Raw genomic sequence first — 16,520 nt, forward strand, 5'->3', positions numbered from 1 at the left:
TATAGATGGTATCATGAGCTATCATGGGCACTTCTTCAGATCAAAGAAGAAGTTACTCACCTGTGCAGTAATGATGGTTCTTCACGCTGTGTCCCCCTGTGTGGGTGCTCCACTGCCCACACTCCTCCCCTCTAGTTTGGAAACCATCTACTGAATTCCATGGTAAAGAAGGAATGGAGGGGGCCATGCTGTGTGTGAGAAACAGGCACCAGTGCACCATGAGATGGCTACTGCGCATATGCAGCACGGCTAAGCTCTGCTAGGAAACAGCTCTGATCACCGGAGTGAGGTCGCACCAACACCCAGAGCGGAGCACCCACGAGGGGGATACATCTTGAAGAACCATCATTACTGCACAAGGCAAGTAACTTCTTACTGAACCTAACAAAGGGAATGTCAACATTACAGTGACCTTTCTTAATGAAACAAACAGAAAGGACCCTGAACTTGAAAGAGGCTGAGGCTTGCCAACCCGCTGCCAGCTGTTTTGTTAGTTTTCAAGGCAGCAACACTGTAAGCTGTTGTTAATTGCTTTCTTCCAGGTTCAGACACGGATGACAGTTAAAAGCCTCATGAAGGCACTGGTAAGCATGCCTTCCCACTATCGCTGCCTGTGCGTCAGTCACCTCATCGGATGGACAGCTTTCCTTTCCAACATGCTCTTCTTCACGGACTTCATGGGTCAGGTAAGATATGCACACATCTCCTTGCATACCCCAGGAGCAGTCTTCTCATGGGATTGCTTTATGCACTTGCCTGTGCTGTGACAATGGTGTCAAGGTCAGTAACTGCTAGAACTGCTGACTGAGAGTTTTGTAAAGGACAGATGAATGCCCTCAGGCCCTCATTATAGAACTAGATCTGTTGGCTAGCAGGAGTGGGGGGGGAGAATGGGAGGATGTGGAGGACGAGAAGGGAGCCCTCTGTCTTTGATGTACATTCTGCTGCAAGAGATGAAATAATGATTTTTAATCATGCTTCTTTGAATGTACAAGGACATTGATTCCCATTTAACTATTTAAACAAAGCACAGAGATCTGTTGCACACGCCAGTTCTCTGCATTGAGTGTAGGGCTACTCACTGACGAGCAGGTGCACTAATTAAAGACCTGCTGCTGCTGCTGCTTTGGAATAGGCTCTGCTGTGGCAATCTGGAGTAGCAGGCACCATGTGGACCTTTCATCTGGAGGAAAAAGAGAAAAGCTTCCCTGGGGCAATACATGCCTCTGCGGCTCAGCCCGCTTACCCCCTTTATGAACAGATTTTCTCTGCTATGTCCCCTAGACTGCTGAGGTGCCTTCATCTCCATGCCCTCAGAGATTCCTTCCCTTCAGGGCTCCTGAAGCAGCTCTCCCTTCCTTCGGGCAGTTTGTGAACAACAGCATGGGAGTGAATGGGAGAGAGAATGAGTCTGACAGAGAATGAATGGAAGGAAGTGTGTGTATGGGTGAGTGTCAGGATGAGTGTGAGAGAGGGGATGAATGGCTGGAGCAGAGTAAACATGACTGACTGCAGGCAAGGTTTGTTTGGAAAAGGGGAGGGATAGATGGGGAAGTGAGGAGGGGAGGATGACAAGGAAGAAGGGAAGCAAAAAGCAACGTGAGAAAAAGGAGAAAGCAGAACCTTAGAAAATGGGTAATCCAGAGAGAAGAGGGCACCAAGAAGAATGGGGTTCAAGGTAAGTTTGAGAGGGACTGTGGGGAGCTAGCTGAGGGAAATAAATAGGAATGGGAGAGGAATTTAAGGAGAAGAGGAAGAGAGAGATGGTGGTAGGAATTGGGGATGGAGGAGAGACTCAGTAAGTAGGAAGAGGCAAGAACAGGTGATAAAATAATAAAAAGGGTGGGAAACAGGACATGGAAGTGAGAGGGGAGAGAAGAAAAGAAAGGCAAAGTGTATGGTAGTGAATAACTTGAAGGCTATAGGGAGTTGTATTATTGTTCTCGGAACTTGTTCCCTTGGATGTGAGACATTAATTGACTGCAAAACACTCACCTTCACTTTGTGGTATATTTCAGATAGTATACCATGGTAATCCTTATGCACCACATAACTCCACAGTGTACCTTACCTATGAAAGAGGAGTAGAGATTGGATGCTGGGGCATGTGCATCAATGCAATTTCTTCATCACTCTATTCCTGTAAGTACCTGGGAATGTACCCATCTGGCCCAAGAATAGGGGACAAGGTGGGCCGGTTTCAGGTTGGGGTGGGGTGAGCAGAGGCCTCCCTCCAGCACTCCCCAGGCCCAGGCCAGGGACGAGAGGTGGGGCTGTGCAGGCCAACCCCAGCAGCACTCCCTGGGCTTGCAGAGCCATTCTGGGTGGCCCAGCAGTATTGACAGATGGCTGCCTGTGTGTCAGAGGGTGGGGAGGGGGTCAAGGCTGTGCTGCCCAACCCCGGTGGTGCTTAGGGGGACCACGGCAGTGACTTCCCCCTCCCCCCCCCTTGTCCAGCACTAGAGCCTGGCGGGAGGGAGGGGGGAAGTGAATGGTTTGGGGCAGGAGAAGTGGTCCATATGTGTTCAAATGGATCCCAAAGGTGAATGCTGGAGCTAGAGTGGATACACTAGGGATTGTTCTAAGGTTCTGTTTCACCAACAATCCTGCAGCCATGGCCTCTCCCCATCTGTACTCCTCACAAGACAAAGTCATCACAGTGTATTGCAAGACCTTGTGACAAAAATGAATCCTGCCCTGCAATAGCATTGAGCAAATGTGTTAGACCAGGGCCAAAAAATCTGCTTTCTAATCCGTGGCAGGGTGATAAGGGAATAATATATGTATTTTTTAAATTAAAAAACTTAACTTCCTATGTAGGCAAGCAAGCAAGTGGACTTTTGAAAGGCTGAGTTATGCAGTGAATAAAATGGCCATATTCAAATCTTGTGCAGGTCCTTTCCTTTTGGTCTCAGTAGTAGATAGCTATGTAGTACTTCCTTCAACTCCAACAAGAATGTCTAAAACTGGCGTCAAATGCCCTGATGTCAAATAATGGATCTTTGTTTTCATCCTAACTTCTCTGAATGATTATGTTGTAATTGAGTGCTCAGAAGAAATACTGTTGTAATTACTAGGTTGTTGTTTTTTTTAAAGTCTCAGCAGTCCCCCTCCCCTTTCTTTTCACAGACTTGCAAAAACGTCTTTTGCCTTATATAGGATTAAAGGGACTTTATTTCATTGGATACCTGCTTTTTGGGGTAGGCACTGGGTTTATCGGACTGTTTCCCAAGGTATATTCTACTCTGGCTCTGTGCTCGCTCTTTGGAGTCATGTCCAGCACGCTATACACTGTCCCGTTCAACCTCATTGCAGAATATCACAGGGAAGAAGAGGTGAGTTTAATGTGTAGGTAAAGAAGGAACTGGTACTTGCCTTGGTTTGTCCATGTTATTTATATTTCAAATTAAGTGTTGCAGCAGAGGTGCCATGAGGGGAAGTTGAGTTTCCAGTGTCTGGAGCTTTAATAATGTGGTGATAAATAATGCTACTGTTACAAATCATTTTCAATTGTAAAACACTTTTGATCTGAGGAGCTCAAAGAACTCCAGAAACCTAAATGAAGCCTTGTTCCAATCCTGTGAGAATGGTAAGGACTGAATCAGTATGGCTGTGTCTACACTGGACCCCTTTTCCGGAAAAGGGATGCAGATGAGACAAGTCGGAATTGCAAATGCAGCGGGGATTTAAATTTTCCCTGCTCCATTTGCATGAACATGGCTGCTGCTTTTTTCCAGCTTGGGGCTTTGCCGGAAAAAAGCGCCAGTCTAGACAGGGATCTTTCGGAAAATAAAGCCTTTTCCGAAAAGTCCCTTATTCCTCTTAAAATCAGGAATAAGGGACCTTTTCGGAAAAGGCTTTATTTTCTGAAAGATCCCTGTCTAGACTGGCGCTTTTTTCTGGCAAAGCCCCGAGCCGGAAAAAAGCGGCAACCATGTTCATGCAAATGGAGCGGGGAAAATTTAAATCCCCGCTGCATTTGCAATTCCGACTTGTCTCATCTGCATCCCTTTTCCGGAGAAGGGGTCCAGTGTAGACACAGCCTACATGTATGTACCAACCCTGTTCCTGCAAGCAAGACTGGGAGCCAGATCTTCATCTTGTATGAATCACTGAAGCTCTGTTTACTTCAGTGGAACTGGGCCAGTGTTGAAGATGCAGCTGAGTCCCAAAAGTAAATAACCAAAATATGCAAGGACATTTAAATAGCTTAGTTAACTAAATGTATGGTACGAATGTTTTGTTAAAGAAATGGAATTTAATGCAGTTCAGCATTAAGTTATTGAATAAAAAGAAGGTACTTGTTATGCTGGAATAGGGATTTATATGCAAATTAACAACCTGCAGTGATATAATTTCTCTACCAGATCACATTTAGCCTAGCATTCTGTCTTTGAGAGTGGACAGCACCAAATGCTTTGGAAGTTATGAGAAATCCCATAGTGGACAATTCTGGCATGACCAGACATTGGTAACATTTCTTCCAGACCTCTGTGAGAGTTGTTGGCTCATGCCCTGAAGCATGTGTGTCATTCCTTTAAAAACTGCTTTTATCCTGTATAGAGTCATGAAAATAGTATGAGGTTCTCATTATCCATACAAATGTTTGGAATCTGCTTGCAAGCCTGGACAGTGTGAAATACAGCTCCAAGATAAAACCTTGAAAGAACTTCATTTCTTATACTCAATTCTATCATCTTACTAGGCACAGCAGGTCCTTCATGTCATGTAAGATAAGATGTTAAGATCTTTAAAGAAAAGTTCTCTCAAGTGTCTTAAGTTGGTGGAACCATTTGAGACATGAAAGATTAATAAGAATATGGTGGACTTGATCTTTTAAAAAGTTTTTAATATATGTTAGAACTGGAAACTGTAGGAAGATGAATAAATGAAATGTGAGCAAAGCCAAATATATGCTGCAAGCAGTGTAAGGCTAGATTGAGTCAGAAGGAAATACAGCAACTATAAGAACAAATGAAAATGCAACGCAACAGTTGAAAAGATAACAGAAAGCTCTTATTCCAATGAATCCTTGGAGGGTATTTTTCTTGGGTGGAATATTTCCCAGAATTGACTTTTAATTTTGCCAGTTAATGTTCTTGACAGTTCAGATCAGTTGTAACTAAGTATTTTAGAAAGACTTAATGGATGGGGCTGAACCACAAAGCTAAAATGTGTGTGTGTGTGTGGTGGGGGGGGAAGGGGATTTAACTCGTTTCAGGCTAGTCCATTATGGTGATAGGAATACGATGCATAATGCAAATCTAGCTTTAGGGAGGTTCAGGGATGCTGGATTCAGACCCATCTGTCATTAGATGTAACTGAATTAAAAGATGTGCAAGTGGAAAGGTGAAGTTCATCTTTAATAAGCCAGTGTTCTCAAAGAGATAGATAATCAGAAGAAAACCATTTGCTTCTGTTTTGATGCCAGATGCTTGATTAACTCTGTTGGATGGTATGGTTTCACCAGTTCTGACATTAACACAGTTAGTTTTAATCTCAACTTTCTAAAATATACAGGATAGAGTATCTAATAGTTGACCGGATTTCTTCAAACATTGACGTACTTTTTGGTGGAACGATAGGCGCATCATGAGACTAAGCATACGCCAGTAAAACATTTCCCATTTCAATAAAAACTACGATGTAAGCTGCCAAAATATCCCCGTTGACATGCTTTTGCATGATGTCATAAAAATAAATGTGGTTAGATCACATAATTTAAGAAAAACATAGAACAAAGAGCAGACCTTTTTAATCAATGGGCTTTCTATTACAACTGAACTGCACTGGAAAGTAAACTATTGGCCTCTCAGTCCCACTTATGCATTGTGCACAAAGCTCACTTGTTCTCTCTTATCTGAATAGGGTTGACTGTACCTGATTTGGAAGACAGTAGGGGTAGGATTCATGCTTGGATGTAAATATTGTAGTGCTGAAAGTCACAGCCCCTAACTTTAGGTGGAAAGGAGAAGGAAGTGGCAGTGGCACCCATGCTAAAACTTAGCTCAGTGGCTCAAGGACTAGAGAATAATTCCCCCTGGCTCAATGACAGTTTATGTACCGTATTTTCCGGCGTATAAGGCTACTGGGCGTATAAGACGACCCCCTAATTTTTTAGTTAAAAGATATGTTTTCATCTTATACCCCAGCGCCCCTTCGCCTCCTTTGCTCCCGGTGTCCCTGGTCTGCTGGAGACGGTCCCCAGCAGACCAGAGGCACCGGGAGCAAAGCCGCAGCAGCGGCGGGGTCCTGCGCCTCCCCGGCTTTGCCAGAGCAAAGCCTCAGAAGCGCGGGATCCCGCCGCCGCTTCGGCTTTGCTCCTGGTGCCTCTGGTCTGCTGGGGACCGTCTCCAGCAGACCAGGGACACCGGGAGCAAAGCCTCTGAGGATGCCCCGGCAGTGGGACAGCCCCGGCGCGCCTGGGCTGCCCTGCCACTGGAGCCCCTCCGCGGCTTTGCAAAGCCTCGGGGGAAGCCGCCACCGGAGCCCCTCCGCGGCTTTGCAAAGCCTCGGGGGAAGCCGGAGCCCCTCCGCGGCTTTGCAAAGCCTCGGGGGAAGCCGGAGCCCCTCCTCGGCTTTGCAAAGCCTCGGGGGAAGCAGGAGTCCCTCCGCGGCTTTGCAATGCCTCGGTGGAAGCCGCCGTCAGAGCCCCTCCGCGGCTTTGCAAAGCCTTGGGGAAAGCCGGCGGGGGGGGCATCCCAGGCGCGCCTGGGCTGCCCTGCCGCCGGAGCCCCTCCGCGGCTTTGCAAAGCCTCGGTGGAAGCTGCCGTCGGAGCCTGGGATGCCCCACCGCCTGTATACCCGCTGTATAAGACAACCCCCGATTTTTGGGGGATTTTTTTTTAGCATCAAAATTCATCTTATACGCCGGAAAATACGGTATTTATACACAGTGGAATTGTCATTGGGCCAGAAAGCAAGGAAGTGAGGAAATAACTCTGTAGCCTGGTAGTTAGGACGCCTACCTAGGAGACCATGGGACCAGTCCCCTACACTGTGCCTCCGTTTCCCCAGGGAAATGGGGGAAATGATAGTGATTGTTGTACCAAATAAAAGCAAGCAGGATCTTATGAGGGGGATAAGGCAAAAAGCCACATTTATTGTAAGGATAATAATAAAAAAATAAAGAAAAGATAGAAGCAAACAACGTTGTTTAACTACTTAACCCTTATACATATAAACATTCATTCATCCATTCATTCAGGTTCTGTGTATTGTTATAGTTACCAGCCTGGAAGTTGCTTGTGACAGAATACTGGCCAGGTATTCTGTACACAAGTGATGGTAGTGGGGAGCGAAGTCCTGATCAGATGCGCATCTGAAGCTCCTGGTAGGCTGGCAGCAGAACCTTGAACTCTGATTCCATAGTTTTTTAGTCCAGTTCTTATAGGAATTTTTTCCTATGCCAGTCTATGGAAATTGCTGCATCATGCCGATGTCTCCAGGGTGGCTGCCAGGTGCTCATCAGTGATCTCATCGGGTGGACCTCCAGTACTTGGTTTTCTCCACTTGACACCTTTTGGTTGCACTGGCACCTGACGCCTTCTTCAGCCCTTTGTTGCTGTATTCTCAGGCTGGCACCTCTCAGAACCATTCACTCATCATCCAAGCACTCTCTCTCTCTTACATACATTCCTTAATTAATGTTTCCCATGCAATATTTTTGTATAATAATAACTTTACATATATCAGAGTTGTAGTTACAAAAAGTTTCAGGGTGGTATTGCTTAAAACATTCTCTGAGTGCTGAGTAAAGTTACAATGTTTTAAAGAGAACAGGCGTCAATTAAGTAACAATGCCCTTAGTCAATTACAGGGCTTGGCTCCCATAGCAGAGTTAGTGGCTTGACAATGCATTGTTACAATGTATCTCTGCAATGTCAATTTCAAGCAGCCCCTTGCACAAGCTTGAGCATGTCCTGGGACACAGAGGGGGGGCTGTTTCTGGCTACATAGGATTATATTCTTAACAGTTCTAAGTTACATGACCTATTACATTATATTCTAAAGGGGCAATAATAATAATAAATCTAAACATTTAACAATCTTAACTAATAATAAGAATAAGAATTAATAATCAATCTAAACACTTTAAGTTGTGGGGAACAAATTATGGGGAGTCCCTTCCATTTGGGGGAATCACATTTTTAATACATTGATATGTTATCCCTACATGATTGCTTTTGTAAAGCACTTTGAGATCTACCAATGACAAAAGTTATACAAGAGCTAGATATTATGTGTTAATCAGTTGTCTCATTTGATTGGATTTTATTGTATGCTTACTTGCAGAGTCAAAAGGAACAGAATGGAGGAGAAGCTGAGGCCAATGGAAGAGGGAAGGGAATTGACTGTGCTGCTCTCACGTGCATGGTGCAGCTGGCACAGATTATTGTTGGAGTGGGTCTGGGGTTCTTGGTCAGTGCTGCGGGCAGTGTAATAGTAGTTGTGATTTGTGCATCTGCTGTGGCATTAATAGGCTGTTGCTTTGTTGCTTTTTTTGTCCGATATGTGGAATAAAAGAGTATGTAGCTGACGGAAGAAATCTCCATCGGAACATTTTTGTTCTTGATCTGTATCCATGTGGTGCAATTTCTACAATTGTATTTTATAGCACCCTCTTCTTTAATTGGCTGGAATGGTTAAAATTCCAGGGAATTATTTTTCCACAGGGTGGCAGTACTTAGTAAAATCAGTGGCCTCACTTTTCAAGCTGTAAGATCTCTCCATGGCTTTCCTTTCTCTGCCCCAATTTCATGTTCACATGTAAGCCACTTTTATACATGGCAGTGTAAGGCTTTTCATGATTAGTGGTAATGCCCATTATGAGCCAAACTGGAGAAGATAAGAGATTAAATGTGTGTCAAAAAGTATGTACCCAGTAAGGATGAAAGTGGGGGTTACTGATCCCAAACTCTAAGGATGTACTTTTAAGATGGAGGGGAGGAGGGCATTAACTTGGAATTATAGTCCCGGGGAGGTGTCAAGGAGTCACACCAGTGCTTAATTTGTGCCAGGGCTGAGTCCCAGCACTTCTAGGGTTGGCAGTTCATAGCCCTGGCACCTCTGGACTTATTGCATCAGTTATGAAAGTAAAAAAAAAAAATTGCTTGAGCCTCCAGCACCTCCATTACAGATTAAGCACTGGTTACAGCCGTGTCATTCCATTATTGCCAAATGAGACAGGTGTTCTGGGTAGATGAGGAGCAGGCATGGTGTGGAAATGGGAGATCTTGGCGTAGAAAAGATTGAAAAGGTATATCCTACTGCTGGGCAGCTTTATGCTGTAAATTGTGCTTTATATAAATGTGAAACAAAAACATAAACCAAGATTTTCAAACCTGAGTGCCTAGATATGGGCTCTTACATCCGTATTCAGGCTCCTAAATGGGGAGTCAGTGGAAAGCTGCTAGGAACAGAGCACCTTTGAAAATCTAATTATGTGTTTACATGCCTAAAATTAGGCACCCATATTTTAAAAATCTTGGCCAAAAATTCTAAATTTGTGAGCCACCTACAGTGTTCAAACTGAGTGATATAGTATGTATCTTAACAATGAATTCAGAACTGTTTGCGCTCTTTTTCTGCACATAAGGGTCTAACTTAATTACATTCTTGTTTTGCTGCTTTCAGAATATTATTGTGACTTAATTCAGTTCCACAAAGCATTACTATGAATTATTCAATGTATACACCTCAAACCAGTCTGTTAAATCCTGTAGGCAAACTAGTATAGTTATAGAATAGTGATAGAAATAGTGATAGTATAGTTGTATTGAGTACAGATTAAAGTGTACATTTTATTTTTCATTAAAACACCAGAATTTGTTACACTTTAAGCTTTTCCTGAATCATTCCTTCTATATTCAAGAAAGTTTCAAATTGGACCAATAAAGGGTTAAGAGTAAAGATATCTGAATGAGCTTTAGAAAATTGATTTTGCATTCCCTAGTAATTGGAGTCAATGGGAATATGGGGTACTTAGGAGACACCAGACCTGACCTGTTATTAAGATGTATTCCTGGCTAAAATACATCCAAAAAGAGCATTGAGTTGCTTGCTTCCAAAATTTTGATTTTAAAGTGAAGTATCTTCATTGGTGATGTGTGTCTTCTTCTCTGGTGGCGTTCCTATCCATGCCCCAGGGTAAGTGCTCAGCCACCTTAAGCCCTCCGTCAATACAATATTTTGATGAAATCCCACAGGGAGGGATTGTTGCCACATTTGTTTCTAAAAAGTAATGTATGGCTCTTATTAGCACCATTAATTCCAATTTGTTATTGACTTTCAGCACAGCAAAGTACCCTTAAGCAATATGACATCATAGCCCTATGAATGTTGCTCAGTTTTTGATCTGAGGGCTTGTGTGCATTTGTATTGACATGCCACTCAGATGCATTCGCTTATGTTTTTCATTTCTTCCAAACACTTCCCACTGTGACTGGTTTAATCATTGAAGGCCTCTTGGGCTGCATCTCAGGGACAGCAAAGCCCTGAAAGGCTAACTGATGATGGATCCCAGCTGGGCAGGGGCAGCAGCAGGGGCAAGCTGTGCTTGTAGAAAGCCAGCAAGCTGAGAGCAGAAGAGGGCTGCAGGGAAAGTAGCATTCAGTCTCTCCCTGGGAAAAAGGGTATGTGTCTGGAGCTACACAGCCTGGCAAGATGTCGAAGAAAGGAGTTGTCTACAACTATTCCTTGGGAGGAGAGAGTTTGGACTGATAAACCCAGAAGAGGGAGCTGAAGATAAGAGCAGGGAAGTAGGAATGAGTCTAGGGAAATAGCAGCAGGATTTGGAAGCAAGCAGCCTGGAGTTACTTGACAGAGGGTCCCTGAACTGGAATGTGGAATAGGAGATAAGCCTGGTTTCCCTGCCAGCCATCAAGAAAGTAGTGTAGGACCAGGACTTTGAGCAGAAGATTGTCTAGAATGGCATCAGAGAAACTGAGCCAATGGGACTTTGATACCCCGGAAAGGAAAAACTATAAAGGGAGCTAGTCAGAGGATTGTCATGTGAAGTGAGAGCTGCAACTCCTGGAGAACAAGGGGGCAAGGAGATGCCATGTGAACTATCAGATCCAAGTGGAGTTAATCCTCAAATCTAGCCACAAGGAGGTGCCCAACAATAAGTGAATCCTGTGAAGTCATTTATCATAAGTCCCTTGGAGGTCAATTAACAAAGGCGTTTCCTTGCTGACATTTGGGACTTCTGTGAATTATTATACTGGGGAATTCCATTCTAACTCCTTGGGCATTTACTTCCCCTCCATGTTGTTCTCATCCCTCCTCACAGCCTAGCGCATGACAAACTCTACCATTGCATGGCTGCAATTAACCGCCCCGCCCCTTATTATCTCAGCCGTTTGGAATCAGTGGAATCAGGCTGAAGGTTCTGCAGCATGATCCCCTCTCCCACCTGATTTTGCTGAAGCCCCTTTATGAATGCTGTGTTGCATCGGAGTGCCCATAGCCAGTGGTGGGACAGAAACTATAAAACATCCTTTACTTCTTTAAGGGTACGTCTAGACTACAGGCTTTTATCGACAGAAGTTTTGTCGACAGATACTGTCGACAAAGCTTCTGTTGACAAAGAGCGTCTAGACTACATTCAGTTCTGACGACAAAGCAAGCTGCTTTGTCGACAAAACCCTGTAGTCTAGACACAACCCTAGATGCAATAACACCTTCTGTCGACAGAATTCTGTCGACAAAAGGCGTTATGCCTCGTAAAATGAGGTTTTCCAGCATCGACAAAACTGCTGAGTTCTGTCAACGTTATGTTGAGAGAACTCAGCGGTAGTGTAGACGCAGGTATAGTTTTCTCGACAAAAGTCCACTTTTGTCGACAAAACTGTAGTCTAGACACACCCTCAGACTCCAGAATAATAAGAACATAAGAACGGGTTAGACCAATGGTCCATCTAGCCCAGTATCCTCTCTGCTAACAGTGGACCATCTAGCCTAGTATCTTGTCTGCTAACAGTGGTCAATACCAGATGCCCCAGAGGGAGGGAACACAAAAAGTAATCCTCATGTGTTCCCTCTCCTGTCTCCCATTTCCAGACAAACAGAGGCTAGGGACACCATTCCTACCTGTCCTGGCTAATAGCTATTGATGGACCTAACCTCCATTAATCTATCTAGCTCTTTTTTGAACCCTGTTAAAGTCCTAGCCTTCACCACATCCTCTGGCAAGGAGACTCAGAAATTGACTGCAATGAATGAAGAAAAACATCCTTTTGTTTGTTTTAAACCTGCTATCTATTAATTCCATTTGGTGACCCATAGTTTTTATATTGTGGGAATAAGTAAATAACATTTCCTCCTTCACTTTTTCCTCACCAGTCATGATTTTATAGACCTCTATCATAGCCTCCCCGGCCTTAGTCTCCTCTTTTCTGAACTGGAAAATCCAAGTCTTTTTAACCTCTCTTTATACGGGACTCATTCTAAAACCTCTAATCATTTTTGTTGCCCTTTTCTGAACCTTTTCCAATGCCAATATGACTTTTTTGAGATGAGGTGACCACATCTGTACTCAGTATTCAATATGTAAGTATACCATGTTTTTATATAGAGGCAATATGATATTCTCTGTCTTATTCACTCTCCCTTTTTAATGACTCCTAACATTCTATTTGCTTTTCGGATTGTCGCTGCACAGAGAGTGGATGTTTTCAGAGAACTATCCACAATGACTCCAAGATCTCTCTTGAGTAGTTGGAGCCAAATTAATCCCCATCATATTGCATGTATAGTTGGGATTATTTTTACCATTGTGCATTACTTTACATTTATCGATATTAGATTTAATTTGCCATTTTGTTGCCCAATCATTTAGTTTGGTGAGCTCTTTTTGAAGCTCTTCACAGTCTACTTTGGTCTTAACTATCTTGAGCAGTTTAGTATCATCTGCAAATTTTTCTACCTGACTGTTTACCCTTTTCTCTAAATCATTTATAAATAAGTTGAATAGGATTGGTTCTTTGGGGGACCCAACTAGTTACCTTGCCCTACTCTAAAAACTTACCTTTTATTCCTACCCTTCATTTCTTGTCTTTTAACCACTTATCAATCCATGAAAGGACCTTCCCTCTTATCCCATGGCAACTTACTTTACGTAAGAGCCTTTGGTGAGGGACCTTCTCTAAAGTATACTATATCCATTGGATACCCCTTGTCCACATGTTTATTGACCCCCCTCAAAGAACTCTAGTAGATTAGTGAGGCATGGTTTTCCTTTACAGAAATCATGTTAACTTCCCCCAATAATTATGTCCAGCTATGTGTCTTACAATTTTATTCTTTACTATAGTTTCAACTAATTTGCCCAGGACTGATGATAGACTTACTGGTCTGTAATTAGCAGGATCACCTCTAGAGACCTTTTTAAATATTCCTGCTTAAGTGTCTCCTATAGAAAAATGTATTTAGCATCCAGCTAAAAATACAAATATCCTGGCTAGACAAATGGAAAAATTCCGTGTGTGTGCATCTTAAAGAAAAGCTTTTTAAAAGGCACCAAAATCAATCTAAAATATTACAGGTCCTAAGTAGGAAACAAAGGTTCACTTCAGCACTTTGAAAATGTTACAGGTATCAAACATGTTCACTGTAGCACCATTCATTCCAAGGGTTCCACCAGTTCTGCCCTATTACTTCATTTCAATGCATGGACCAAATTATAAATAGCATCAGTTAATGTTTTTAATAGGTGCCTGATTGGTGCTTTTAGCTCAATAACATGGGTTATGAAGTCAAGAAAACAGTGAGATTGGTATTGATCATCCAGGCTTAACTTCATATAAATAGGGTCCAGTATATAAAGCTTTGATGTGGAACATAGCCAAATAGAGAGAGAGAGAGAGAGACTGTGTGTTTATATAATCTCTCTAGGGAGAGAAGCATAGAAATGTAGGGCTTAGTAGGTCATCTATCTCATCCACCTGTGCTGAGGCAGAACCCAATATATGTAGGCATCCCTGACCGGGTGTTTGTCTAACCCAGTGATTTGCAACCTATGGCCTGAGGGCTGCTTATGTCTTGATCATCAGCTATGGCCCATGTGACATCCTCTGGGATGTGCAGATAGAATTACATCTGGGGGGAATTCTGTGCCACTGTGCACGTGCAGATTTTTACATGATAATTGAGAAGTGCTGCAGTTTTGCCTTTCACCCACAAGAAGCCATTGTGGTTCCAGAACAGCCAGCCACTCACTGTGGTCATCAGAGCACCTGCTCGTGGAGCATGGTTAGAACAGACAGAGTGGGGCATATGGGGCTGCTGAGTGTGTGTGTCACTAATTGGTGTTCAGAAGAGCTAGTGGTGGGGACAGACTGGGACGTGGGCTCAGGAGCGAGTGGAATGACACCATTGTGCAAGGAGCTGCATGGAAGGGTCACATGAGGGTAAAAGGGGAGAAGGCTGCAGGAACACAAGGGGAAGAGGGAAGATGTACCTGTCAGAATAGGAAAGGCACAGTGTTAGCCAGGGTCTGCATGGGGGAGGCGCCGCAATTTTTTAACAATCCTCCTCTCAAAAAAAATCCCTATTCCATACTATCCCACTCACCCTCTAGGCTCTTTTTCTCTCCCTCATATCCTCTATTACCCTGATTGCCCCAAGCCTTTGCACTGCTTCTGAGGGGTGCAAGATGTACAGTTCTGAGGTGCAGTTTAAATGAATTAGTCCAAATTCTGTATTAATATACCTAGTAATGAATGTTTGTCAAAAACACATTTCTTGAATCTAATTTTTTAGTCTGTATTGTTTCAGATATACTTGCTGATGGATATTTCAAAATAAATTAACAAAATAATCAAAACTAACATGGTTACATTGTGTTATTTTGACAAATAAAATGTCATAGAATCATAGAATTCTAGGACTGGAAGGGACCTCGAGAGGTCATCGAGTCCAGTCCCCTGCCCTCATGGCAGGACCAAATACTGTCTAGACCATCCCTGATAGACATTTATCTAACCTACTCTTAAATATCTCCAGAGATGGGGATTCCACAACCTCCCTGGGCAATTTATTCCAGTGTTTGACCACCCTGACAGGAACTTTTCCCTAATGTCCAACCTAAACCTCCCTTGCTGCAGTTTAAGCCCATTGCTTCTTGTTCTATCCTCAGAGGTCAAGATGAACAAGTTTTCTCCCTCCTCCTTATGACACCCTTTTAGATATCTGAAAACTGCTATCATGTCCCCCCTCAATCTTCTCTTTTCTAAACTAAACAAACCCAATTCCTTCAGCCTTCTCTCATAGGTTATGTTCTCTAGACCTTTAATCATTCTCGTTTCTCTTCTCTGGACCCTCTCCAATTTTTCCACATCTTTACATAAGAACAGCCGTACTGGGTCAGACCAAAGGTCCATCTAGCCCAGTATCCTGTCTACCGACAGTGGCCAGCACCAGGTGCCCCAGAGAGGGTGGACTGAAGACAATGATCAAGCAATTTGTCTCCTGCCTTCCCTCTCCAGCCTCTGACAAACAGAGGCCAAGGACACCATTTTATCCCCTGGCTAATAGCCTTTTATGGACCGAACCTCCATGAATTTATCCAGCTTCTCTTTAAACTCTATTATAGTCCTAGCCTTCACAGCCTCCTCTGGCAAGGAGTACCACAGGTTGACTACACGCTGTGTGAAGAAGAACTTTCTTTTATTAGTTTTAAACCTGCTCCCCATTAATTTCATTTGGTGTCCTCTAGTTCTTCTATTTAGGGAACTAATAAATAACTTTTCTTTATCGGCCCTCTCCACACCACTCATGATTTTATATACCTCTATCATATCCCCCCTCAGTCTCCTCTTTTTTAAACTGAAAAGTCCCAGTCGCTTTAACCTCTCTTCATATGGGATCCGTTCCAAACCCCTAATCATTTTAGTTGCCCTTTTCTGAACCCTTTCCAAGGCCAAAATATCTTTTTTGAGGTGAGGAGACCACATCTGTACACAGTATTCAAGATGTGGGTGTACCATAGTTTTATACAGGGGCAGTAAGATATTCTGGGTCTTCTTTTCTATCCCTTTCCTAATAATTCCTAGCATCCTATTTGCCTTTTTGACCGCCGCTGCACACTGTGTGGAAGTTTTCAGAGAACTGTCCACGATAACTCCAAGATCCCTTTCCTGATTTGTCGTAGCCAAATTAGCCCCCATCATACTGTATGTATAGTTGGGGTTATTTTTCCCGATGTGCATTACTTTACATTTATCCACATTAAATTTCATTTGCCATTTTGTTGCCCAATCACTCAGTTTGGTGAGATCTTCTTGGAGTCCCTCACAGTCTGCTTCTATCTTGACTATCCTGAACAGTTTGGTATCATCTACAAACTTTACTACCTCACTGCTTACCCCTTTCTCCAGATCATTTATGAATAAGTTGAAAAGGATTGGTCCCAGGACTGACCCTTTGGGTACACCACTAGTTACCCCTCTCCAATCTGAAAATTTACCATTTATTCCTACCCTTTGTTTCCTGTCTTTTAACAAGTTCTCAATCCAAGA

At 43.3% G+C, this 16,520-nt stretch overlaps 1 protein-coding gene across 1 annotated transcript in view; it reads left to right on the forward strand.

The window, feature by feature from the left end:
- SLC45A2 (solute carrier family 45 member 2) overlaps positions 1-15,383 on the forward strand; it is a 31,903-nt gene extending 16,520 nt beyond the window's left edge. The window contains exons 4-7 of the mRNA XM_006116515.5: positions 543-686; positions 2,019-2,142; positions 3,130-3,335; positions 8,296-15,383. Of these exons, the coding sequence (XP_006116577.2) occupies positions 543-686; positions 2,019-2,142; positions 3,130-3,335; positions 8,296-8,523 (702 nt within the window). The 3' untranslated portion in view covers positions 8,524-15,383. The remainder of the gene's footprint in view (positions 1-542; positions 687-2,018; positions 2,143-3,129; positions 3,336-8,295) is intronic.
- Positions 15,384-16,520: the final 1,137 nt, after the last annotated feature.

The sequence above is a fragment of the Pelodiscus sinensis genome, chromosome 6 (genome assembly GCF_052426305.1).
Source record: "Pelodiscus sinensis isolate ZL-2025 chromosome 6, ASM5242630v1, whole genome shotgun sequence".
NCBI classification, from domain to species: Eukaryota; Metazoa; Chordata; order Testudines; family Trionychidae; genus Pelodiscus; species Pelodiscus sinensis.